The following is a 27,337-nucleotide window of genomic DNA, read 5'->3' as shown; positions in this document are numbered from 1 at the left end:
CTGGGATACCACTCCACCGGCTGGGGAAGCAGAAGGTGTGGGTCATTCCGCAGACCACCGTCCACCCCTGACCCACTCGCTCGGACGCAGGCAAACCGGCCGGACCGACACAGCACCGCTCAACGCAGGACCAACTGGGAGACGGTGGCCCACGGCACGTTCACCACACACAGGACCGACTGGGAGACGGCGGCCCACGACACATACACCACACCGGTTGGGCTGCACTGGGAGCACTGCGTGCAGCTCTGGTCGCCACACCACAGGACGGCGGTGGCCGCGCTGGGGAGGGTGCGGGGGAGATTCACCGGGACGCTGCCCGGATGGGAGGACTTCAGTCATGGGGAGAGAGAGGGCAGGCGGGAGCGAAGGCCGAGGGGGACGGGCAGAAGTAGATGCGATTACACGGGGCAGCGGTGGGGTCGACAGTCAGAATCTTCCTCCCCTGGGAGGGGCATCAGATGCTGGGGGGCACGGGGTTCAGGTGAGGGGAAGCACTTTTATAGGGGACCTGTTATTTACACAGAGAGGGGTCGATATCTGGAACTGAGGGGGGGTGGAATCAGGTGCAGTCACTGTGCTAAAGAGGCATTTTGACAGACACTCCAATAGGCGAGGAGATGGTCCTGATGTGGGTGAATGGGATGTGTAGCTGGGCGACCCCATGATTACAGCCCTATCCTTGTACCATCTGCAAACTCACTAATCGTACCCCTACATTCACATCCGAAGGGAAGGGTGGGTGCTGCTGACCCTGAAGTACACTGCTGGTCACCAGTCTCCAGTCACACCTACCCCCCACCCTCCCCCTCCTGTCCCCCATGGACTCACCCTCTCCCTGCAACCCGTCCCTCTCCGTCCTTCCCCATCCTTTACCCCTCCCCCTCTCCCCCATCGCTCTCCCCCGACCCTCTACCCCCATCCCTCTCCCTCACCATCCCCCTGCCACCCTCCCGTCCCTCTCCCTCCCTGGCCCCCCCCCACCCGTGTGGGTGTCACATGCTGTAGGTTAATGCACTGGCACTGTGTGGTGTGTCCGGTGGGTGTGGGCTGCCAGACACAGCCCTGGGCTAGCCCACCCCCTGGCTAATTGTGGCACAGTGCAGGGCTTTGTTCACCACACCCGGCTGGGTAATTGGCAGCTGACGAGGGAGTAATGTGAGTCAGGCGGTGGGTGGGCAGTGTCCCAGCCCCCAGGCGGTGGGCAGGGTCCCAGCCCCAGTGTCCCAGCTGCTGGGAGCTGCGATGGATGTGGACCGCCTGTTCCAGGGGCTGGGGGGCTTCGGCCGCTTCCAGCTGTCGGCGTTGGTGCTGCTGTCTGCTGCTCGCCTGCCCCTGCCTTGGAACTTCCTGCTGCACATCTTCCTGTCAGCTGTGCCCCCCCACCACTGTCGCCTCCCCCACCCCGGCCCGGGCAACCTGAGCCGGGCCCAGCGGCTGCGCACCAGCTCCCCGCTGCAGCCCGACGGCACCCCCAGCCCCTGCCGCATGTACCCCAGCCCCCAGCTCCAGCTGCTGTACCAGCCGCCACATCTGGACGGCCAGCACAACCTGTCTGACACCGTCCGCTGCACCCACGGCTGGGAGTTCGACACCTCCCAGTTCACCTCCACCATCGCCACAGAGGTACGGGGGGGGTGAGGGACGGGGAGTGGGGGGGTGAGGGACGGGGAGTGGGGATGAGGGACGGGCAGTGGGGGGGTGAGGGACGGGGAGTGGGGGGGTGAGGGACGGGGAGTGGGGGGGTGAGGCAGGGGAGTGGGGGGGGGTGAGGGACGGGCAGTGGGGGGTGAGGCAGGGGAGTGGGGGGGGAGAGAGACGGGGAGTGGGGGGGGTGAGGCAGGGGAGTTGGGGGGTGAGGGACGGGCAGTGGGGAGGTGAGGCAGGGGAGTGGGGGGGAGAGGGACGGGGAGTGGGGGGTGAGGCAGGGGAGTGGGGGGGGGAGAGGGACGGGGAGTTGGGGGGAGAGGGACGAGGAGTTGGGGGGTGAGGGACGGGCAGTGGGGGGGTTGAGGCAGGGGAGGCGGGTGGGGGCAAAGATACTGCACTGGGCCGTTCCCTGACTGGGAGGGCATCGGTTGGCACAGGAATTGTCCCCCTTGCCCACTCACTGACTATAATGGTGTCAACCCAGCAATGTCGTGTGCTACCCCATCCCCCCTCTCCCCATCCCCCCTCTCCCCATCCCCCCTCTCCCCATGCCCCCTCTCCCCATGCCCCCCTCTTCCCATCCCCCCCTCCCCATGCCCCCTCTCCCCACCCCCCTCCCCATCCCCCCTCTCCCCACCCCCCCACTTCCCGTCTCCTCACCCTCTCCCCTCCCCCATTCCCCCCAAATCCCCTTTGAGGTTCCCTGCCGATGGTTTAAACCCTCCCCAACAGCATCTGTAACCCCCTCCCCACACACGGGGAGTGGGGGGGGGTGAGGGACGGGCAGTGGGGGGGTGAGGGACGGGGAGGGGGGGTGAGGGACGGGCAGTGGGGGGGGGAGAGGGACGGGGTGAGGGACGGGGAGAGGGGGGGGAGAGGGACGGGGAGTTGGGGGGTGAGGGACGGGCAGTGGGGGGGTGAGGGGGAGGGAATGGGGGAGACGAGAGCACACCGCAGCCCCTCGGTCATCGAGTCCGTGCTAGCTCACAGCAATCCCATCAGTCCCCCTCCTGTAATCCACTGTCCCGAGGGAGGGAGGAGGGAGAGACAGACAGAAGGAAGGCAGGGAACCTTGTGTGTCTCGGAGTGATGGACAAGGGTTGGGGGTGAGGGTGGTGGTGTGCTGTTAATACCAGCGGAGGTCGGGGCAGGGGTGAGAAATGTTTCCCGGCAGAGACACCTGCACCCAGGCAGTAAGTGCCGTGAAAATTTGCATTTGCAGCAGCAGCTCAGTAGATCGGACGTGACGTGGATTATGTAAACTTACATTAACACAAGTTATACATAAACTTACACAGCAAAATAAACAAAGACTGGTGTAACATCCTCAGTGCACGCTGAGGAAGAAGGGTCCAAGGTTGAACTGTGAGGTGTGGGGTCTTCAGGCTCCTGGACCCTTCTGCCTGAGGGCACCATCGAGAGGAGGGCACGGCCTGGGTGCTGTGGTCTCGGTTGGTGGGGTCCCAGATGGCGGGGTCCCGGATGGCGGGGTCTCGAGTGCTGGGGTCCCAGATGGTGTGGTCTCAGTTGGCGGGGTCCCGGATGATGGACGTCGCCTTCCTGAGACTTCAGAATCAGGTTATTATCGCTGACTTGTACGGTGTGAAATGTGTTGTCTGCGGCAGCTGTACGGTGCAAGACATAAAATTACCATAAATTACTAAATAAATAAATAGTGCAACAAAGGAAATAACGAGGTGGTGTTCGTGCGTTCAGGGACCGTTCAGAAATCTGATGGCGGAGGGGCAGAAGCTGTTCCTGAATCGTTGAGTGTGGGTCTTCAGGCTCCTGTACCTCCTCCCTGATGGGAGTAACAGACGGTGATGGAACGGGCCGAGTCCACCGTTCTCTGTAGTCTTTTGTGTTCCTGTGCACTGGAGCTCCCACACCAGGCCGTGATGCAACCTGTCTGACATGTGGAGGGTGTTTAAAGACCAACCGCACAGAGTACAGGACAGGGATGTTCCAGTGAGAAGGACAGACAAGGATGGCAGGGGAAGGGAACCTTGGATGTTGAGAGAGGTGGTGAGTTTAGTCAAGAAAGGAAGCGTATACAAGGATTAGGAAGATAAAATCAAACAGAGTCCTTGAGGATCATTGAAGCCAGAAAGGAACTCAAGAAGGGAATTAGGAAGCCAGGAGGGACCTTGAAAAGTCCTTGACCAGTCAGATTAAAGAGAATCCCAAGGCATTCTACACATACATCAAGAGCAAGAGGATAACTAGGGAGAGGGTAGGGCCACTCAAGGATAAAGGAGGGAACGTGTGCCTGGAGGTGGAGGATGTGGGTGAGGTCCTAAATGAGAACTTTGCATCGGTATTTACCAAGGAGAAGGACGTGGAGGGGAGGGAGATCAGTGTGGAGCGTGCTGATGTGCTGGGGTATTTCGAGATAAAGGAGGAGATAGTGTTGGGTCTCATTAAGGTGGATGTTTTCAGGGCCTGATGGGACATACCCCAGGTTATTGAGAGAGGCAAGAGATGAGATTGCTGGGGCCTTGACCAATATCTTCATGTCCTCTCTCGCCACAGGCGAGGTCCCAGAGGACTGGCGAGTCGCTTCTGTTGTTCAAGAAGGGAAATAGGGATAATCCTGGAAACTATAGACTGGTGAGTCTCATGTCAGTGGTAGGGAAGCTACTGGAGAGGATTCTTAGGGATAGGATTTACTCACATTTGGAAAACCATGTCCTAATTAGGGACAGTCAGCAGGGCTTTGTGCAGGGCAGGTCATGTTTTACTAACTAGATTGAGTTTTTGAGGAGGTGATGAGGGTGATTGATGAAGGCAGAGCTGTGGATGTTGTCTACGTGGATTTCAGTGAGGTGTTTGACAAGGTCCCTCATGGGAGCCTCATCCAGAAGATTCACATGCACGGGATCCACAGTGACTTGGCCGTTGGTCTTCTACAGGCAAGCCAGTTCTGAATCCAGAAGGCAGTGGTCGATGGGACTTATTCTGGCTGGAGATCGTGACCAGTGGTGTTCCGCAGGGGTCCGTACTGGGGACCTCCGCTGTGTGCGATGTATAGAAATGACCCGGATGAAAATGCAGATGGGTGGGTTGGTAATTTCACAGACGATACGACGATTGGTGGTGGTGTGGATGGTGTAGATGACCGGCAAAGGATACCGCAGGATATGGATCAGTTGTAGATATGGGCGGAGAAATGGCAGGTGGAGTTTACTCCAGGGAAGTGTGAAGTGTTGCACTTTGGGAGAACAAATGTAAAGAGACAGGACACTATTAATAGCAGGATCCTTAATGGTGTTGATGTAAAGAGGGATCTTGGGGCCCAAGTCCATAGCTCCCTGAAAGTGGCTACACAGGTTGATAGGCTGGTAAAGAAGGCATAGGGCATGCTTGCCTTCATTAGTCCAGGCACTGAGTTCGTGAGTCAGGAAGTTATGCTGCAGTTTTATAAAACTCTGGTTCGGCTGCATCTGGAGTATTGCATTCAGTTCTGGTCGCCCCATTACAGGATGTGGAGGCTTTGGAGAGGGCACAGAAGAGGTTCACCAGGATGCTGCCTGGATTAGAGGGCATGTGTTATTAGGAGAGGTTGGACAAACTTGTGGTGTTTTCTCTGGAGCGGCAGAGGCTGAGGGGAGACCTGATAGAGACAGACAGCCGGTATCTTTCCTCCAGGGTTGAAATGTCTAATACCAGAGGGCGTGCATTTAAGGCGAGAGGGGGTAAGTTCAAAGGAGATGTGCGGGGCAAGTGTTTTTACACAGAGAGCGGTGGGTGCCTGGAATGTGCTGCCAGGGGTGGGGGGTGGAGGCAGATACGATCGAGGTGTTTGAGAGGCTCTTAGACAGGCACATGAATGTGAGGGAAATGGTAGGACATGGACATTGTGTCGGCAGAAGGGAGTAGTTTGGTTAGGCATTTGTAAGTAGTTCAGCACGACATTGTGGGCCGAAGGGCCTGTTCCTGTGCTGTACTGTTCTGCGATCAGTCAGAATGCTTTCCTCTGCCCATCCGTCAAAGTTTGTCAGAGTTTTGATGACCTGCCAGATCTCCTGAACTCACCAGATGTAGAATTAGAAGCTGTTTATCTGGAGACACAGGACTGCATGGGCTGGATGAAAAACACGACGGTGCTGAAGGAACTCGGCAGGTCAGGCAGCATCCGTGGAGGGACAGAGTAGTTCAGGAGGAGAGAGGAAGGTACTGAGGGGGAGCAGGTTACCAGAACTGGAGGATTCACTGTTGGTGCCATTGGGTTGTACACTACCCCAGCAGAATGTGAGGGGCTGTTCCTCTGGTCTGCATTGGCCTCGCCCTGGCAGTGGGGGAGGCCGAGGACAGGGGAGGGGAGGGGGAACGGGGAGGGGACATAAAATGACTGGCGACCGGTGGCTGCAGTGGATGGTTTGGGTGGAACTCAGGAGGAGTGAAGGACAGTGGCTGTTGATCAGGAAATTAGGGGTTCCACAGATGTGGGAGGCTCTCACCCACACAGGCTGCGCACGGGGAACGTGGCGCGGGTGACACAACTGTCCCAGGCCAGGCTGGGATGGGTCCTGTCCCGTGCAGTCGGGCAGCGGGTGGATGATCTTGTTTTGTGGGTCCTTGGGACAGTGCGACCAGCCCATGGGAGCCTACAGTCGCCTTCTACCGGCTCAGTGTGACACCAGGGTCATCAGCTGGAGACATGGGAGATCCTGCAGCTGCCGGTATCTGCAGCAACACACACAGTGCTGGGGGGTCTCAGCGGGTCGGGCAGCGTCTGTGGAGGGAAATAAACAGTCGACATTTCCGGCCGAGACCCTTCATCGGGACGAGAGGAAGAGAGCAGATTTATTCCCGCCTGTTTCCCTCCACGGATGCTGCCCGACCCGCTGTGTCCCTCCAGCACTCTGTGTGTTGCTCTTAAACATCCCCCCAACGGGAGCCGCTGTCGCTGCAGTGCCTTGGGGAACTGGGAGAGGGGGGTCGGGGAACTGGGAGAGGGGGGTCGGGGAACTGGGAGAGGGGGGTCGGGGAACTGGTGGGTGGTCAGGGAACTGGGAGAGGGGGGTCGGGGAACCGGGAGAGGGGGGTCGGGGAACCGGGAGAGGGGGGTCGGGGAACTGGGAGAGGGGGGTCGGGGAACCGGGAGAGGGGGGTCGGGGAACTGGGAGAGGGGGGTCGGGGAACTGGTGGGTGGTCAGGGAACTGGGAGAGGGGGGTCGGGGAACTGGGAGAGGGGGGTCGGGGAACCGGGAGAGGGGGGTCGGGGAACTGGGAGAGGGGGGTCGGGGAACTGGTGGGTGGTCAGGGAACTGGGAGAGGGGGGTCGGGGAACCGGGAGAGGGGGGTCGGGGAACTGGGAGAAGGGGGTCGGGGAACCGGGGGGGGGGGGTCGGGGAACTGGGGCTGTGTGGCAGCTTTTTCACCCAGAGGGTGGTCCGTACGTGGAACGAGCTGCCAGAGGGAGTAGGTGAGGCAGGGACTAACAACACTCGGACAGGTCCGTGGTCGGGGAAGGTTCAGAGGGACGCGGGCAAATGGGACCGGCTTAGATGGGAGTTTTGGTCAGCACGGACTGGTTGGGCCGAAGGGCCTGTGAGACTCTGACTCCACATCTCCCCAGCCCTGAACTGTACCCGACCCAAACCTTCCCCACCCCAACCCCTCCCCACCCCGACCTTCCTACATCCCTGGCTCACCTCTCCCCCCACCCAGAGGGGAGAGGCTCAGTGTCCCAGCCCCTCCCCCGTTCACCCCCAGTATTCCCTGCCCCACAGTTAAATCAGTGGCTAACGTACCGCGGCCCCCTCCCCGAGCCCGTCCCGGGAACCACCCCTCACTGACCCCCCACAATTCACTCTCCCCATTGACCTCACCCCCCCCACCACTGACCCCTACCCCATCCCACCCCCCTGACTCCACCCCTGACACCACCCGCCCCACTGACCCCACCCGCACCCTGACCCTACTCCCCAGCGAACCCATCCACCCACCCACTGACACCACCCCACCCCCCTGACCCCACCCCCCACTGACCCCACCCCCCACTGACCCCACACACCCCTGACCCCACCCCCACTGACCCCACCCCCCCCACTAACCCACCCACATCCCTCACCCCACACTCTTGACCCTACCACCCACGACCCCACCACCCCAAATGACCCCCACACCCCCGACCCCACTGACCTCCCCCCAATCCCCTGCGGGGTGCCACCTGTGGACTGGCGCACAGACGCCCAGACAGGGTGAGTGTGTCCGTACACGGGCTCCCCGTCAGACACTGGGGGGGGGGGGAGATCCTGCCGTCCTTCTACCCGAATCTCCCCCGTCTGGGGCTCCAAATGGAACAAATGGGAGAAGATCTCGCTGCAAGAATGTTCCCCACCCCACCACCCCCCCAGTGTCCAACCTCGACCCCCACACCTCCCCCCCCAGTGTCCAACCTCGACCCCCACACCTCCCCCCCAGTGTCCAACCTCCAACCCTCCCCCCGTGTCCAACCTCCACCCCCGCACCCAACCCCCCAGTGTCCAACCTCGACCCCCACACCTCCCCCCCAGTGTGCAACCTCGACCCCCACACCTCCCCCCCAGTGTCCAACCTCCAACCCTCCCCCCGTGTCCAACCTCCAACCCCGCACCCAACCCCCCCCCCCCAGTGTCCAACCTCGACCCCCACCCCACCTCGGTGTCCAACCTCCACCCCCACCCCCACCCCCGGTGTCCAACCTCCCTTCACCATCAACACTTGTGTGTTCCTGTGGTGTGGGGGGGAGGTGGGGGCAAGGGGATGGTGGGGAGTGGGTGGTGGTTGGGGAGGGGGTGGGGGGGAGGGGAGCTTGGTGACGGACGTCCCACGACCTGTCTGTTCCCACAGTGGGACGTGTGTGGGGGGGGGGGTGAGGGGGATGGTGTGGGAGGGGGTGGTGGGTGGGGGGGTAGCTCGGTGGGACGTCCCATGACCTGTCTGTTCCCACAGTGGGACGTGTGTGGGGGTGGTGAGGGGGATGGTGTGGGAGGGGGCGCTGGGGGGGGTGGGGGTGGTGGGTGGGAGGGTAGCTCGGTGGGACGTCCCACGACCTGTCTGTTCCCACAGTGGGATCTGGTGTGTGAGCGGCGCCGACTGAACCAGGCTGCCGGAACCTTCTTCTTCCTGGGCGTCACGCTGGGGGGGCCGCTCTTCGGATATCTCTCCGACAGGTATGGTGGGAGGGGGAACAATGGTGGGGGGGTAATGATTGGGGGGACAGTGAGCGGGGGCAACACCACAAATGAGAGGGCTCGGGAGAGGCACCCACCACTTTCTATGTAATGGCCCCACACGTCACCTTTCAACTTCCCCCCCCACCCCCCACCTCACCTTAAATACACACCCCCTGGTATTAGTTCGACCCTGGGGAAAAGATACTGACTCTCTACTCTGTCTGTGCCTCTCATAATCTTATAAACCTCTGTCAGGTCTCCCCTCAGTCTCTGCCGCTCCAGAGAGAACAACCCAGGTTTGTCCAACCTCTCTCTATAGCCCATGCCCTCAAATGCAGGCAGCGTCCTGGTGAAGCTCTTCTGCACCCTCTCCAAAGCCCCCACATCCTTCCTGTGATGGGGCGACCAGAACTGAATACAATAGTCCAGATGCGGCCGAACCAGAGTTTTATAAATTTGCAACATAACTTCCTGACTCTTGAACTCAGTGTCTCGACTAATGAAAGCAAGCAAGCTGTACGCCTTCTTTACCGCCCTATCAACCTGGGTACCTGCTTTCAGGGAGCTATGGAATTAGGCCCCAAGATCCCTCTGCACCTCAGCATTAAGGGTCCTAACATTTAACAGTGTTCTGTCCCTTTACATTTGATCTCCCAAAGTGCAACACCTCACATTTGACCAGATTAAACTCCATCTGCCATTTCTCTGCCCATATCTGCAACGGATCTGTATCCCACTGTATCCGTTGGCAATCTTGTACACTGTCCACAACACCCCCAATCTTTGCCTCATCTGTAAACCTACAAACCCACCCATCCACATTTTCTTCCAGGTTATTTATAGACATCACAGACTGCAGAGGTCCCAGTACGGATCCCTGAGGAACACCACTGCTCACAGAGCTCCAGTCAGGATAAGTCCCATCGACCACTGCCCACCGTCCTCTATGGGGAAGCCAGTTCTGAATCCAAGCAGCCCACTCACCACGGATAGGGTTGGGTTTGTGGTCGGGGGGGAGGCTGGGTGTGACCGAGGTGTGGATGGGGGTAGGGTTGGGGATCAGGGGTCGGGGTGGAGGTTGGGTGTGACACGGGCTGTGTCCTCGCCCCAGGTGTGGCCGCCGGTACGTACTGCTCCTGGGCTGCCTGGTGACGGCTACCTTCGGCACCATCGCCTCCTTCTCTGTTGGATTCACCATGTTCAGCATCACCCGGCTCCTGAGTGGGGTGGGACTGACCGCCGTCTCCCTCACCTCCATCACCCTGGGTGAGAGGGCAGCACGGGGGAGGGGCAGGGCTGGACCCTGGACCACAGACCGGCCGGAGGGAGTGGGAGCAGGGACCGGAGGCTGGGGACGGGGAACAGGGACCGGGGACCGGAGACTGGGATGGGAACTGGGGACCGGGAATGGGGACCAGAGACTGGGGACCGGGAACAGGGACCAGAAACAGGGACCGGGAACAGGGACCGGAGACTGGGGACCGGGAACAGGGACCGGCAACAGGGACCAGAAACAGGGACCTGGAACAGGGACCGGAGACTGGGGACCAGGAACAGGGACCTGGAATGGGGACCAGAGACTGGGGGACCGGGAACAGGGACCGGAGACCGGGAATAAGGACCGGGAACAGGGACCGGAGACTGGGGACCGGGAACAGGGACCGGAGACCGGGAATAAGGACCGGGAACAGGGACCTGGAATGGGGACCGGAGACTGGGGACCAGGAACAGGGACCGGAGACCGGGATGGGAACTGGGGGACCGGGAACAGGGACCAGAGACCGGGAATAAGGACCGGGAACAGGGACCGGAGACTGGGGACCGGGACCAGGGACCGGGAACAGGGACCAGAGACTGGGGACCGGGACCAGGGACCGGGAACAGGGACCGGAGACTGGGGACCGGGACCAGGGACCGGGAACAGGGACCAGAGACTGGGGACCGGGACCAGAGACGGACGGGGTGGGGTGGGTGTTGCTAACATTGAAAATATTGACCACAGCCTGAACCTTGCCCCGTCCCCCTCCCCCTCTCCCTAATCCCCGTCCCCCTCCCCCTCCCCAATCCCCATCACCCTCCCCATCACCCTACCCCTCTCCCCCTCCCCTGTCCCCCTCCCCGTCACCCCATCACCATCACCCCGTCCCCCTCCCCCCTCCCCCTCCCCACCCCGATCTCCCTCCCCATCCCCCATCGCCCTCCCCATTCCCCTCCCCAACTCCCCTTCCCCTATCCGTGCCCCTCTGCCTTCATCTCACTGCCCCCCCCCCCCCCCCCCGCCAGCTGTGGAGTGGACGGACGTGAAGCACCGAGCGCTGGTCGGGGCCACATGCAGCCTGGCCTGGAGCGTGGGCAACATCTCGCTGGCGCTCATCGCCTACCTGCTGCGGGACTGGCGCTGGCTCATGCTCTCCGTGTCCGCACCCTGCCTGTTGCTCGCTGCCCTGTGCTGGTGAGTCCGGCCTTCCCGAGGCACACGTGGGTGGCAGCCCTCCGTTCCGGGAGGGTAGATCGCAGGGTTTCCTCCTGTCACCTGCGGGAGAGGGTGTGCCGGGAATTCCGGGCGGCTTTGGGACCTGGCCGCCTGTTCTCAGGAGGGGGGACCGGGCAACGCTGGCAAGTTCTGGGGAGCTGATGTCACCTGTGGGGCAGGGGTCCCAGAGCCACACCCCCACCGAGGGTCCCAGAGCCCCCCCTCACTGAGGGTCCCAGACCCCCTCACCGAGGGTGCCAGAGCCCCCCCCTCACCGAGGGTCCCAGACCCCCCTCACCAAGGGTCCCAGACCCCCCCCCTCCGAGGGTCCCAGACCCCACCACACCCCACCGAGGGTCCGAGAGCCCCAGACCCCACCCCACTGAGGGTCCAAGAGCCCCCCCCACCGAGGGTGCCAGGGATGTGGGAGGGTCCCAGACCCCCCCCTCACCGAGGGTCCCAGACCCCCCCCCCCCCCACCGAGGGTGCAGGGACATGGGTGACCACTGGTGGGACCTGGGGCTGCTCTGTGGCAGGCACAGTGCTGGGGGTCGGGCTTGGGCAGGTCTTGGACTTGGGGGTCCCGAGGACCACCAATAGCCTCCACTAAGGGGTCAGGCAGCCACAGAGAGAGTGGGTGGGATTCCCACGGAGCCTTGCCCTGACCCCACCCCCACCCCCCTCAGTTAACACAAGCCCCACCTGCCCAGCCACAGGGGGAGGTGGGCTGATCTCTGGAGGGGAGACCCCCTCCCACTGCGTCCAGAGAGAGCAGGGTTCAGGGGGCTGGCGTAGGGGCTTGGTGGGTGGTGGGGGGGGGGTGATCAATTCCAGTGCTGTGGGTGGGTGGGGGCTTCTCCAGTAGTGAGGGGGGAGTTGAGGGGCAAGGATTGGATGAGTGCTAGGGGCGGACGTTGAGGGGAGGTTATGTTTCGAGGGCAGAGGGTTCCTGGGCTGGGGAGATGGAAGGGCAGTGCACTGGGGGGGGTCTCCAGGGTGATGGGGTCTCCAAGGCGCATGGTGGGGGAGTCACCAGGGCAATACAGGATTTCTGGGGGGGGGGGGTGGTGGGGTGTTTCTGGTAGTGGGTCCTCAGGGAGGTGAGGGGTCTTGGACGGGTGGTAGTGGGGGGTCTCGGATGGGTGGTGGTGGAGTCTCTGGGAGGAGTGGTTGGAGGTCCCTGGGGCAGTGGTTTCTGGGAGGGGCAGTGGGGGTCCCCAGGGCGGTGGGGTGTCTCGGACGGGTGGTGGTTGGGTCTCTGGGAGGAGCAGTTGGGGGTCCCTGGGGCAGTGGTTTCTGGGAGGGGCAGTGGGGGTCCCCAGGGTGGTGGTGGGATCTCTGGTGGTGGGGTCCCCAGGGCGGTGCGGGTCCCCAGGGCACTGGGGGTTCCCAAGGGCAGTGGGGGGTGTCTGGTGGTGGGGTCCCCAGGGCAGTGGTGGTGTCCCCAGGGTGGTGGGGGGGTCCCCAGGGCAGTGGTAGGTTCCCCAGGGCGGTGGGGGGGTCTCTGGTTGTGGGGTCCCCAGGGCAGTAGGTGGGGGTTCTCTGGTGGTGGGGTCCCCAGGGCAGTGGGGGGGGGGGATCCTGGTGGTGGGGTCCCCAGGGCAGTGGGGAGGGGGTTCTCTGGTGGTGGGGCCCCAGGGCAGTGGGGGGGGATCCTGGTGGTAGGGTCCCCAGGGCAGTGGGGGGGGGTCTCTGGTGGTGGGGTCCCCAGGCAGTGGGGGGTGTCCCCAGGGCAATGGGAGGTCTCTGAGTCATGGGGCACTACCTGGGAGATGAGGAGGGCTCCCCTAGGCGTTGGGTTGGTGAGGGACGGGCTCCCAGGAGGTGATGGGGGGGGCAGGGGGTGATCTCTGGACAGGAGGGTCCCCACACTCACCACCCCACCCTCTGTGCACAGGTGGATCCCAGAGTCGGCCAGGTGGCTGCTAGCAGCCGGCCAGACGGAGCGGGCACTGAGTGAGCTGCAGCGGTGCGCCCGGGTCAACAAGGTCACCACCGCCTCCTGTCTCTCCCTGGAGGTGAGTGAATGGGGTGAGGGGAGGCAGCATCAGGGTAACTGGTCTGTACCCACCCCCTGCCCCGGGATACCGGACCACTGCCAGAATTGGGAGAACCAGCCTTCCCTCTGTGGACTTTGTCTACACTTCTCGCTGCCTTGGTGAAGCAGCCAAAATAATCAAAGACCCCACCCACCCCGGACATTCTGTCTTTTCCCCCCTCCCATCGGGCAGAAGATGCAAATGCCTGAAAGCACGTACCACCAGGCTCAAGGGCAGGGGGAGGGGAGGCTCTCTAGGTGACAGGTGGGTGTCTGGGGGATGAGAGGGTCCCTGGGCGAGGGTCTCTAGGGATGGGAGGGTCTCTGGGGGAGGGTCTCTGGGGATGGGAGGGTCTCTGGGGGAAGGTCTCTGGGGATGGGAGGGTCTCTTTCTTTTTCAATGTTTTTATTAAATTTCAATGTAATACACATAACGTTAGTGATTGTACATGTGGTGCAGAGAGCGGGATTCCAGTAATAACAGCTGACATACACACTCACAGGGATATTATATGAAAAGAGCACCCCCAAATCGGAAAAAATAATAATGAACAAAAGCGAACCAAAAACTTCAAACAAACTGGACTGATATTTCTTTGGTTAAAAAAAACATTACTGTGTCGTCAGCTCTGCTCCTCTGTATTCAAAGGTTATCGAAAGGGATTCCATAAAGGTCAGCTTATATCTTTGGGAAATATTGAATAAGTGGGCTCCAAACTTCCTCCAATTTAAGCGAAGGATCAATAGTACCACTCCTAATGTTTTCCAAGTTTAAACATGTTATAGTTTGAGAAAACCATTGGAATGTGGTAGGGGGTATAGGATCCTTCCATTTAAATAGGATGGATCTCTTGGCCATTACTGTAACAAATGCAATCATACGACAAGCAGAAGCGGATAAATGGCCAGAATCCATCATTGGTAACCGAAAAATTGCAGTAATAGGGTGAGGTTGTAAATCAATATTCAATACAGTTGAAATAACATTAAAAATGTCTTTCCAATATTTTTCCAAAAGAGGACAGGACCAAAACATATGTGTCAGGGAAGCCACCTCTGAATTACATCTATCACATATAGGATTTATATGGTGATAAAAACGAGCTAACTTGTCCTTGGACATATGGGTCCTGTGAACCACCTGAAACTGTATCAAAGAATGTCTGGCACACATTGAAGATGTATTGATTAATTGGAGAGTTTTCTTCCATGTCTCTGTGGGTAAAAGTATCTGAAGTTCTCTTTCCCATTCATCCTTAATTTTATCAGGTGTCTCTAGACATATTTTCATAATCAGGTCATAAATTACTGCTATCAAGCCTTTCTGATTAGGATTAAAACCTAAATTTTTTTCCATAATTTCAATTTTATGTGGTATCGGAAAAGTATGTAAAATAATTTTTTTTTAAATTTCTAATCTGTAAATATCGAAAAAATGTGATCTGGGCAAATTGTATTTATTAGACGACTGTTCAAAAGACAAAAAAAACAGTTCTCAATGAATAAATCACGAAAGCAGGTTATTCCCTTCATTTTCCATAAAGAAAAAGCTGAGTCGATTCTGGATGGTTGAAAGAAAAGATTAGATTGGATCGGACTTGGTAAAATCAATTTATTCCATCCAAAAAATTTACCAAATTGAAACCATATCCCTATTGTATGTTTAACTATTGGGTTAGTCATTTGTTTACTCAGTTTAGTAAGTGCAAAGGGAGTGAGGCTCCTAAAATAGAAGCTAATGAAAACCCTTGCACAGACTCATGCTCAAGATACACCCATCAGGGACATTGAGTTACGTCGAAATCTAGTGTCCAAAAAATTAAATATCAAATATTAATTGCCCAATAGTAAAATCTAAAGTTGGGCAAGGCCATACCGCCATCCTTTTTAATTTTTGTAAATATTTCTTACTTAACCTTGGGTTTTTATTCTGCCAAATATATGAAAGAATTTTAGAATCAATAGTGTCAAAACTTTTTTTTTCTTCTAACGGTCCGGGGATAGTGGGGAGTAACTGCGCAGGCGCGTGACGTCAGTCGATAGCGCACAGTTTAAAAAGACCGCCATATCCAGTGGGCAGCGTCGGAACGGGCAGCGGAGTGAGAGGGAGCAGAGTGATTGGGCTTTGGCAGTAACGGGGCGAGGTGGGAGAGTAGCTGGTTGGTAAAGGTAAGGTTTACCTGTTATAAATTTAAAGTAGGATAAGACTAGGTAGGGAAAGAATTAGTTCAGATGGAGGACGTGGTGTGCTGCAGCTGCTTGATGTGGGAGCGAGTGGACCCCGCTGTGGTGCCCGGTGACCACAGCTGCAGTAAGTGCTGGAGGCCAGAGGAATCGATGAGCTGGAGTCGCAGCTTCAAACACTGCAGAGCATCAGGGAGGGAGGGAGTTATGTAGATACAGTCACCCCCCCCTCCTTAGAGCAGGTACTTCTGGGGTCCGGGAAGTAGATAGAAGGGTGACTGTCAGGGGTGAGCAAAGGAAAAAGGGACCAGGCAGATCGAGCAGAGGACCCCGGGGGCTGTTCCACCCAGTAACAGGTTTTCTGCTTTGGAGGCTGTTGAGGGAGATGACCTGCAGGGGCCTAGCAGCAGTAGCCAGGTCTCTGGCACTGGGACCGGTCCTGCTGCTCAGAGGGGAAGGGGAAGGCAGTAGTGATAGGGGAACAGGTAGGAGGTTCTGTGGCAGTGAGCATGAATCCCGGATGGTATGTTGCTTCCCGGGCGCCAGGGTCCAGGATGTCACTGATCGGGTCCACAGGATTCTAGAGCAGGAGGGAGAACAGCCAGAAGTCGTGGTTCATGTTGGTATCAACGACATAGGTGGGAAGAGGGATGAGGTCCTGAAAAGTGAGTTCAGGGAGCTAGGCAGAAGGCTGAAGGACAGGACCTCGAGGGTAGCGATCTCGAGATTGCTGCCGGTGCCACGTGATAGTGAAGGGAGGAACAGGAGGAGGTGGCAGATAAATGCGTGGCTGAGAAGTTGGTGCAGGAGGGAGGGTTTTAGATTTTTGGATCATTGGGATCTCTTCTGGGGAAGGTGGGACCTGTACAGAGAGGATGGGTTACACCTGAACCTGAGAGGGGGCCAATATCCTTGAGGCCAGGTTTGCTAGGGTGGTTCAGGAGGGTTAAACTAGATTGCGAGGGGGAAGGGAACCGGAGGAGTAAGTCAGAGGAAGAAGGGGATGGGGAAATGTCAGATCTGATAGGTAGAGAGGCTTTGAGGAAGGAGAAGCAGCGTACAGGCTATAAAAGTAGTAAGGTGGATGGGCTAAAGTGCATTTACTTAAATGTGAGAAGCATCAGGAATAAGGGAGATGAACTGAGAGCTTGGATAAGTACATGGGACTATGATATTGTGGCTATTACAGAGACATGGCTGACATCAGGGCAGGAATGGATATTGAATATTCCTGGTTTTCAGTGTTTTAAAAGGGATAGGGAGGGGGGCAGAAGAGGAGGAGGGGTGGTGATACTGGTCAGGGAAACTGTTACAGCTGCAGAAAGGGTAGATAATGTAGAAGGATCCTCTCTGGAGTCAATATGGGTGGAAGTTAGGAACAAGAAAGGGGCAGTTACCCTCCTGGGAGTATTCTATAGGCCCCCCGGTAGCAGTAGGGATACTGAGGAGCAGATTGGGAGGCAGCAAAAACAACAGGGTTATTATAATGGGAGACTTCAACTTTCCAAATATTGATTGGCACCTACTTAGTGCCAAGGGTTTAGATGGGGAGCAGTTTAAGTGTGTTCAGGACGGATTCCTGACACAGTGTGTTGACAGGCCGACTAGAAGGAATGCCATATTAGATCTAGTTTTAGGTAATGAACCGGGACAGGTGATAGATGTATTGGTGGGAGAGCATCTGGGGGACAGTGACCATTGCTCCATAATCTTTACAATTGTCATGGACAGGGATAGGAGCAAAGAGGATGGGAAGATATTTAATTGGGGAAAGGTGAATTATGAGGCTATAAGGCGAGAACTTGGGAGTGTAAATTGGGGTTACATTTTTGAAGGGAAATGTACTATGGAGATGTGGTCGATGTTCAGGGATCTTTTGCAGGATGTTAGGGATAAATTTGTCCCAGTGAGGCAGAGAAGGAATGGCAGGGTGAAGGAACCATGGGTGACAAGAGGTGGAACAACTAGTTAGGAAGAAGGCAGCACACATAAGGATCGGACAGGGCTCATGAGGAAAATAGAGTAGCAAGGAAGGAACTTAAGAAAGGGCTGAGGAAAGCGAGAAGGGGACATGGCTTTGGCGAGTAGGGTTAAGGAGAATCCCAAGGCTTTTTTCTGGTACATGAAGAGCAGAAGGATGGCTAGGGTAAAGGTAGGTCCAATTAAAGACAAAGGTGGGAGGATGTGCCTGGAAGCTGTGGAAGTGGGTGAGGTTCTCAATACTTCTCTTCAGTATTCACCAAGGAGAGGGGTCTTGATGATGCTGAGGACAGTGTTGGTGAAGGTAATGTTCTAGAGTATGTAGATATTAAGAGAGGATGTGTTGGAGTTGTTAAAAATATTAGGACAGATAAGTCCCCAGGGCCTGACGGAATATTCCCCAGGCTGCCTCGTGAGGCGAGAGAGGAGATTGCTGAACCGTTGGTTAGGATCTTTGATTCCTCGTTGTCCACAGGGATGGTACCGGAGGATTGGAGGGTGGCGAATGTTATCCCCTTATTCAAGAAAGGTAGTAGGGATAGTCCAGGGAATTATAGGCCAGTGAGCCTTATGTCTGTGGTGGGTAAGCTGTTAGAAAGGATTCTAAGAGAGAGGATCTATGAGCATTTAGAGAATGATGGACTGGTTAGGGACAGCCAACATGGCTTTGTGAAGGGAAGATCTTGCCTCACAAGCCTGATAGGGTTCTTTGAGGAGGTGACCAGGAAGATTGATGAGGGTAGTGCAGTGGATGTGGTCTACATGGATTTTAGTAAAGCATTTGACAAGGTTCCGCATGGTAGGCTTCTTCAGAAGGTCAGAGGCCAAGGGATCCAGGGAGGCTTGGCCGTGTGGATTCAGAATTGGCTTGCCTGTAGAAAGCAGAAGGTTGTGGTGGAGGGAGTGCTTTCGGATTGGAGGGCTGTGACTAGTAGTGTCCCGCAGGAATCGGTTCTGGGACCTCTAATTTTTGTGATATTTATTAACGACTTAGGTGAGGGGGTGGAAGGGTGGGTTAGCAAGTTTGCAGATGACACGAAGGTTGGTGGTGTTGTGGATAGTGTGGAGGGCTGTCGAAGCTTGCAGAGAGATATTGATAGGATGCAGAGCTGGGCTGACAAGCGGCAGATGGAGTTCAATCCAGAGAAGTGTGAGGTGGTACACTTTGGAAGGACAAACTCCAAGGTGGAGTACAAGGTAAATGGCAGGATTCTGGGCAGTGTGGAGGAGCAGAGGGATCTGGGGGTTCATCTCCACAGATCACTGAAAGTCGCCTCACAGGTAGATAGGGTAGATAAGAAAGCTTATGGGATGTTAGCTTTTATAAGTCCTGGGATCGAGTTTAAGAGCCACGAAGTAATGATGCAGCTTTACAAAACTCTGGTTAGACCACACTTAGAGTACTGTGCTCAATACAAGAGGACATGGCTTTAAGGTAATGGGTGGGAAGTTCAAGGGAGATATCAGAGGGAGGTTTTTCACCCAGAGAGTGGTTGGTGCATGGAATGCACTGCCTGGGGTGGTGGTGGAGGCTGATACATTGGACAGGTTCAAGAGATTGTTAGATAAGCATATGGAGGAATTTAAGATAGAGGGATATGTGGGAGGAAGGGGTTGGATAGTCTTAGGTGTGGTTTGGAGGTCGGCACAACATGGTGGACCGAAGGGCCTGTATTGTGCTGCACTGTTCTATGGAAAAGGATTTCGAGATGAAGGTTGGAACCGCCTGAAATAAATACAAAAATTTTGGTAAAATATTCATCTTAACCGCATTAATTGGACCAATCAATGATAGAGAGAGTGGGGACCATTTAGTAAACTATTGTTTAACATGATCGATTAAGGGTTAAAAAGTTAACTTTGAATAAGTCCTTGTGCTTCTTGGTAATTTTAACACCCAGATACCTAAAATAATCAGTCACTAATCTAAATGGTGATTGCCTATAAACTGGGACTTGCATATTTAATGGGGAAAGTTCACCCTTATTAAGATTTAATCTGTAGCCAGAGAAAACACTCAACTGAGCAAACAGTGATAATACTGCAGGGATAGATTTCTCAGGGTTAGAAACAGGGGGATGCAGTGATCCCTGGGGGTCACGGGGTGAGAGGGGTGCAGATAGACACGAGGGGGCTGGGATCGGCTGTCTGGGTGGGCAGAGCTGTGGTCACTGAACCTTGGCCCAGAGAAGCTGAGGTGATGCTCTGTGGCAGGGAGAACACAGGGAGGAGACAGACTGATGGAGGGGGAAGGGGAGCAAAAACCCCATCACAAGGTGAGCGGAGAAGGTGGGGCTGTTGTCCTGGTGAGACGGGGGGGGGAGCAGGTAGGACAGAGGTTGGGACAGGGTGGGGGGAGGGCAGGCATCCCCACTGGAGTGGGGACAGGCACACGGGGGTCAGGTGACAGGGTTAAGAGGGGGTTTCTGCAGCCAGAGAGGGATCAGGGTGTGGGGCCCAATGCCTGTGAGTCAGGGGCTGGGGCAGAGGACGGTTCACTGAGCATTGGTATTGGTTTATTATTGTCACTTGTACCGAGGTACAGTGAAAAACTTGTCTTGCATACCGATCGTACAGATCAATTCATTACACAGTGCACTGAGGTAATACAGGGTAAAACAATAACAGAATACAGAGTAAAGTGTCACAGCTACAGAGGAAGTGAGTGCAGGCAGACAGTAAGGTGCAAGGTCACAACGAGGTAGATTGTGAGGTCAGAGTCCATCTTATCGAACTAGGGGATGGTTTACACTCGATGGGCTGAATGCCCTCCAGCAGGGCTGCAAATGACTGCTGTTCTCTGGGGTGCCATGGTGTCCGTGGCGGGAGGTGTGTGGGGACGGGCCCCAAACTCTGGCAGTGACCGGGGTGTCCGTGGCAGGAGGTGTGTGGGGACGGGCCCCAAACTCTGGCAGTGACCAGGGTGTCCGTGGCGGGAGGTGTGTGGGGACGGGCCCCACACTCTGGCAGTGACCATGGTTCCTCACGTTTTCAGGATCTAGAGAAGCTGGTGAAGACGGATCGATCGCAGGCACACAGCTCGGTCTGCACCCTGGTAAACACCCCGCAGATGAGGAGAATCACCATCTTCTCTGGAATCATCTGGTAGGGCACGCAGGAATTAAAGTCCCCTGGAGGGGTCAAAGAGGGAGGGGTGGAGGGACCGGAGGGGGTCACAGAGACGGGGAGTGGTGTAGGGGCCAGAGGGGGTCACAGACGGGGAGGGGTGTAGGGGCAGGAGGGGAGTTACAGAGACGGGGAGGGGTGTAGGGGCTGGAGGGGGTCACAGAGACAGGGAGGGGTGTAGGGGCTGGAGGGGGTCACAGAGACGGGGAGGGGTGTAGGGGCCGGAGGGGGTCACAGACGGGGAGAGGTGTAGGGGCCGGATGGGGTCAGAGACGGGGAGGGGTGTAGGGGCCAGAGGGGGGTCACAGAGACGGGGAGGGGTGTAGGGGCCGGAGGGGGTCACAGACGGGGAGAGGTGTAGGGGCCGGAGGGGATCACAGAGATGGGGAGGGGTGTAGGGGCTCCGAGCCCAGTCGGGGAGGGGGATCTACATGCTCTGAGCCCCCTACACTCACTGTTTGCCTCACCCCCCCCCCCCCAGGCTCGGGGCTGCTTTCTCCTATTACTCCATCAGCTACACGGTGGGGGCCTTCGGTCTCGACATATACCTGACACACTTCATCTACGGGGCCATCGAGGTGCCGGGCAAGCTGCTGGCCTACCTGCTGCTCGACACCGTGGGCCGGCGCCCCGCCCAGGGTGGTTTTCTCTTGCTGACGGGGCTGCTGATGACCCTGAGACAACTCATCCCCAAAGGTAAGGGAGGGTCCTGGCCCCCGGGCCCACCACGTCAGTCACCCGACGCTCCATCAGTGACCAGTGTGGGAGGGGAACTGGACCCCCACCCCCTCCCTCCCTTCAACCCACTCCTTACCTCCTCCCTCCCTCACTCTATCCCTACCCTCTGCCCCCACCATCTGTCTGCCCCTACCCTCTGTCCCTCAGCCTCCCTCTCTCCATCCCCCTGCTCCCCTCCCTCCAGGGCGGTGTCTGCACGGAAGGGAACGTGTGTGATTGGACGAAGTGATGGACTGAATGGACAGATCTGTGTGTCTGTCTCCCCCACACCATCTCCCCCCACCCCTCTCCCCACCCCGCCTCCCCCACACCATCTCCCCCCACCCCTCTCCCCACCCCGCCTCCCCCACTGACAATGTTGCACCTTCCAGATGTGCCCGTCCTGCTGCTGTTGGTTGGGATCATCGCCAAGGGCAGCGCTGAGGCAGCATTCACCACAGCCTTCCTCTACACCGCAGAGCTCTTCCCAACACCCATTCGGTAAGGACCTTACACACGGCGTGGGCAGACACCAGAGGAGACACGCTCATTGCATGTGTGGGAGAGAGAGATGGCGACAGAGAGAGAGAGACAGTGAGAGAGGGAGAGGGGAAGAGAGAGAGGGGAAGAGAGAGAGGGGAAGAGAGAGAGGGAGAGAGGGAGAGGGAGAGAGAGAGAGGGAGAGAGAGAGAGGGAGAGAGAGAGAGGGAGAGGGAGAGAGAGAGGGAAAGAGAGAGAGGGAGAGAGGGAGAGGGACAGAGAGAGAGGGAGAGAGGGAGAGGGACAGAGAGGGAGAGAGAGGGACAGATGATGCCGGAGCATGAGGAAGTGTCAGGTCACAGGTAGAGGAGGGAGAATGGGAAAAGTCAGACAGGAGAGAGGAAAAGGGTCTCTCTCTCTCTCACTCGCTGGAGAGAGGGATGGGATGGGAAGGGACGAGACGGGACGGCATCAGTGAGGAAGGCAGAAGGTGTAGCAGTGGGGCGGCTGGTTGTGGGTGGGGTTGGTCAGTATCGGACACTGCCCAGGGTGTTCCGTCTCGGAGCTACACCATCTGTTGGAGCAGTCAGGCACAGTGTCTGTGAGTCTGACTCTGTCCAGCCGTTGTTCCCGCAATGTTCACTGCCAGGTGCCTGTCACCGCGCCCTAACCTCACACGTCAGGTTGTCTCGGTCCGCTGCCTAGGGACGGTGCGACCGAGGGCAGCATCTCCCTGCTCCCTCTCCCACCCGGGCAATGTGACAAACCCCCACTCACACATCACTGACACTGCCCGGCTCCCACCCCCCCTGCCCAGCTGCCCCACACCCCCTGCCTGGCTCGCCCCAACCCCTGCCCGGCTACTCCCACCACCTGCCCAGCTCCCCCCGCCCCCACTGCCCAGCTGCCCCGCCCTGCTCCCCCCCCCGCCCCATGCCCGGCTCCCCCCTGCACCCCCAGCCCGGCTCCCCCCCACCGGCTGCCCTGCACCCTCTGCCCAGCTCCCCCCGCCCCCACTGCCCAGCTGCCTCACCCCTCCCCACCACCCAGCTCCCCCCACCCGGCTCCGCCCGCCCCCTGCCCGGTTCCCCCCCCACCCCCCCCAACCCAGCTCCCCCGGCCCCCCTGCCCTGCTCTCACCCCTGCCCAGCTCCCCCCCCCACCCCCTCCCGGCTCCCCCCGCCCCCGACCCTGACTCAGCCCCCCGTGATGCTTCCCTGGTTCCGGTCTCCAGTCCCTGGGCTACGTGAAATGCCTCCCCTGGGTACCCACGTCACAGTTCCCGTACAATTCCACATCCCCTCCAATGCACCACACGCTGTGTCCGACCCCAGCTGCCAGCAGTTGGACAGATCACTGCTGCCAGGGTCCATGCCCCGGAACCCCGTTCACCCTGTCAGATGTCCTGTCTCCTGGCTGATGATCCATGTGGAATCGCAGCATCTACAGCATCAGACCACCTCTGCTGTGCCATCGGCACCCAGGAAGTGTTCTGGACTTGCTGCCCACCATCACACCTCTGCAGGCACCTCCAGCACCGTCTGTGGCCGTGGTGACCTGCCTGTACCACACACCGTCTGTGGCCGTGGTGACCTGCCTGTACCTCACACCGTCTGTGGCCGTGGTGACCTGCCTGTACCACACACCGTCTGTGGCCGTGGTGACCTGCCTGTACCACACACCGTCTGTGGCCGTGGTGACCTGCCTGTACCTCACACCGTCTGTGGCCGTGGTGACCTGCCTGTACCTCACACCGTCTGTGGCCGTGGTGACCTGCCTGTACCACACACCGTCTGTGGCCGTGGTGACCTGCCTGTACCACACACCGTCTGTGGCCGTGGTGACCTGCCTGTACCTCACACCGTCTGTGGCCGTGGTGACCTGCCTGTACCTCACACCGTCTGTGGCCGTGGTGACCTGCCTGTACCACACACCGTCTGTGGCCGTGGTGACCTGCCTGTACCTCACACCGTCTGTGGCCGTGGTGACCTGCCTGTACCTCACACCGTCTGTGGCCGTGGTGACCTGCCTGTACCACACACCGTCTGTGGCCGTGGTGACCTGCCTGTACCACACACCGTCTGTGGCCGTGGTGACCTGCCTGTACCACACACCGTCTGTGGCCGTGGTGACCTGCCTGTACCACACACTGTCTGTGGCCGTGGTGACCTGCCTGTACCACACACTGTCTGTGGCCGTGGTGACCTGCCTGTACCACACACTGTCTGTGGCCGTGGTGACCTGCCTGTACCACAGCGGCACTGACACAAACACAAGGAACTCGGTGAGTTTCAGCTGGGTCCTTCTGCGCACCAGGCAGCTCCAACCCACAGAAAGGCAGGCACCACCTCGCCCTGACCTCTCGTCCTTGCTGATGTGGTCGGATCCAACCTAAACCAAGTAAAACCACTCTGTTCAGCAGTTAAACTGCTGCTCTCTGTTAACACTGAGAATGTCACCAACAACACGATCCCATCCAATGCCAGTACAGAGTCAGCCATCCCACAACAGGCCCTTCGGCCCACCCTGTCCATGCTAACCATTGTACCCAGCCACACGAATCCCATTTCCCAGTGCTTGGTCTGTAGCCTTCTCTGCCCTGGTAATTCACGTACTGCTCCAGATACGTCAGTGCTGTGGGAGTCTCTACCTCCACCACCCCCTCAGGAGTGCGGTCCAGGTTCCAACCCCCCTCTGGGGAATAGGTTCTTCCTCACACACCCCCGAATCTTTTCTTTCTTAATCTCAACCCATGTCATCTAATTCCAGACGCCTCTACTATGAAGAAACAGTTTCCCACTGCAGAACACAGAACACTACAGCACAGTACAGGCCCTTCGGCCCACAATGTTGTGCTGACATTTTATCCTGCTCTAAGATTTATCTCACCCTTCCCTCCCACATAGCCCTCCATTTCTCTATCATTCATGTGGCTCTCTAAGAGTCTCTTAAACGTCCTTAATGTATCTGCCCCCACAACCTCTGCCGGGAGTGTGTTCCACACACCCACCACTCTCTGTGTAAAAAAACTTACCCCTGACATCCCCCTTATACCTTCCTCCAATCACCTTAAAGTTATGTCCCCTCATGTGAGCCATTGTCGCCCTGGGAAAAAGTCTCTGACTGTCCACTCGATCTGTACCTCTTGCACACCTCTATCAAGTCACCTCTCACCCTCCTCCTCTCCAAAGAGAGAAGCTCTAGCTCACTCAATTTATCCTCATAAGACATGCTCTCTAATCCCGGCAGCATCCTGGTAAACCTCCTCTGCACCCTCCCTAAATCTACCCTCTCTATGTCTCTCATAACTTCGTACACCTCTGTCAGTCTCCTCCGCTCCAAGGAAAACAACCCCAGCCTCTCCATACGTCTGAAATGCTCCATCCCGGGCAACATCCTGGGGAGTCTCCTCTGCTATTGCACTCAGTGTCCCGACTACCGAAGGCCAGTCTTCCACACGCCTTCCAAACCACATTGTCTACCTGCACTGCCACCTTCAAGGATCTTCGGACTTGCACACCAAGGCCCTTCTATTCCTCAATAGTCCCTCATAGGAGGAGGCACATCTAATGTGGCAGAGAGAGTGAAAATCAATGGGCTGGAGAGCCCATGGGATTGGGGGTAAGGGGTGGGAGGTTGCAGGGTGCTGGGGTTCAGAGGGACCTCACTAACCAGTCACTGGCGGTTACTGGGCAGTCAGCAGCTCAGGCTGGGAGTGCGCTGGCCTTTGCCGAGTGCGTGAGGAGACACTGCAATTACACTGAGCCTCAGTGTGGCTCCACCTGGGAACTGTCCTGACTGAGGCAGGGACGGAGAGGGGGTGCAGCAAACATTCAGCAGTGCACTGGGCGGGAGGGCAGACTGGGACGGTAGCTCACCCGTCCCTCTGCAGGGTGAGGTGCTGATGCCTGTCCCCTTCGCCCCCCACAGACAGAGTGGTCTGGGGTACACCTCGCTCATGGGACGGGTGGGAGCCTCCCTGACTCCGCTGGTCCTGCTGCTGGATGAGTTCTGGGACTTCCTGCCACACCTGATCTTCATTAGCGTCACGATGGTGGCTGGAACCGTGTCCTTCCTGCTGCCTGAAACCGCACACGTCCCCCTCCCAGAAAGCATCGCGGACATTGAGGCCAGGTGGGTGTACTGGGGTGAGGGTGGGCCGGTGTTCTTCACCTTCACACACCGTCACAGCATGGAACACACGTCAGCGGTGAGACTGTACCACAGGGCAAGTGGTAGGGCAGTGGGTCCCACACACCACCACCCCCCCCTCACCGGGGGACGGGTCCCACACACACACTGACCCTCACCGGGGGACGGTCCCACACACACTGACCCTCACCGGGGGACGGTCCCACACACACTGACCCTCACCGGGGTACGGGTCCCACACACACCCCATCACCGGGCGACGGGTCCCCCACACACACACTGACCCTCACCGGGGTACGGGTCCCACACACACCCCATCAGCGGGGGACGGGTCCCACACACACACTGACCCTCTCCATGGGAATTCTACACAGAGTGTGGTTGATCTCTGGAATGTGCTGCCAAGGGGGGTGGTGAAATCAGATACACTCACTGCCTTTAGGAGACATTTCGGCAGACACTTTAAGTGGACAAGGCACGGAAGGAGTCAGTGCTAATGCGGACCGTTGGGAGTAGTGTAGTTGGGCAAATTGGTCGGCATGGATGTGGTGGGCCGAAGGGCCTGTTTGTGTGCTGTCCGCTCCCTGATCTCCGGAACGTGTCTCTGTTTCTCAGGCACCAGGCCGCAGCCGCTGAGAGTGGGAACGACATCCCCCTGAGGCCACTGGGCAACGGGGAGCAGCACAAAGCAGAAGGGACGGCAGGGAGCAACGGACGGGCGGAGGGAGATGGGCCGGCCGACACTGTGGGGGCAGAGGGCCTGTGATCCTTCGCACACATCAATAAAGACCACACTGAAGGAAGGGTCTGTCTCTTCAATCCTGAGGGAGGGTCCAAACATCACCAGCACATGACGGAGAGAACCCGCACCGTCTCTGAACCTCACTCTGGGCTCCCTGATCCCCCACGGCGGGGCCCGATGCCCCACCGCGGGCTCTGATCCCCCACCGCGGGGCCAGAAGATGTATTGGCAACAACAATAGACGGTGGCCGTTCAGCCCATCAGGTCCCTGCCAGTTGCCAAGGGGGGGTGTGGGGGTGATGCAATCAGTGCCCTCCCCTCTGGTTCCCCTGCAGGTCACCACATTGCTTCAACCCCCAGGTTCTACAACTCACCTACACACGAGGGGCAATTTACAGCGTGCCATTAGATTAGACTGCGATTAGATGAGGCAAAATTTGTTCAGTGTGTCCAGGAAAGGTTTCTGCAGCAAGGTGTCAGTGGTCCAACCAGAGAGGGGGCAACACTGCACCTCCTGTTGGGAGACGGGGCAGAGCAAGTGGCTGAAGTGTCCGTGGGGGCACTTTGGGACCACTGACCATGGTTCTAGTGGTTGTGAGATAGTCCTGGGAAAGGGCAGGACTGAAAATCCT

The 27,337-nt window shown here is 57.9% G+C and overlaps 1 protein-coding gene across 1 annotated transcript; it reads left to right on the top strand.

Annotated features, from left to right (window-relative positions):
- Positions 1-1,191: 1,191 nt before the first annotated feature.
- LOC127575238 (solute carrier family 22 member 7-like) lies at positions 1,192-26,729 on the top strand. The gene is made up of 10 exons (XM_052024954.1): positions 1,192-1,626; positions 8,707-8,810; positions 9,925-10,079; positions 11,097-11,265; positions 13,184-13,304; positions 20,484-20,593; positions 21,096-21,310; positions 21,724-21,832; positions 25,742-25,945; positions 26,579-26,729. Exons 1-10 carry the CDS (start codon positions 1,246-1,248, stop codon positions 26,727-26,729), a joined length of 1,719 nt encoding a protein of 572 aa, XP_051880914.1. The 5' UTR covers positions 1,192-1,245.
- Positions 26,730-27,337: the final 608 nt, after the last annotated feature.

This window comes from Pristis pectinata, chromosome 10 (genome assembly GCF_009764475.1).
Source record: "Pristis pectinata isolate sPriPec2 chromosome 10, sPriPec2.1.pri, whole genome shotgun sequence".
NCBI lineage: Eukaryota > Metazoa > Chordata > Chondrichthyes > Rhinopristiformes > Pristidae > Pristis > Pristis pectinata.
Note: the sequence above shows the minus strand (reverse complement) of the source record. Positions and strands in the feature narration are given on the sequence as shown.

Excerpts from the sequence above, each read along its gene's own strand:
- LOC127575238 (XM_052024954.1), top strand. The coding sequence starts at position 1,246 with ATGGATGTGGACCGCCTGTTCCAGGGGCTGGGGGGCTTCGGCCGCTTC. Across the intron at positions 8,811-9,924 it reads TTCGGATATCTCTCCGACAG|GTGTGGCCGCCGGTACGTAC; the intron begins GTATGGTGGGAG and ends TCCTCGCCCCAG. Across the intron at positions 11,266-13,183 it reads TTGCTCGCTGCCCTGTGCTG|GTGGATCCCAGAGTCGGCCA; the intron begins GTGAGTCCGGCC and ends CTCTGTGCACAG.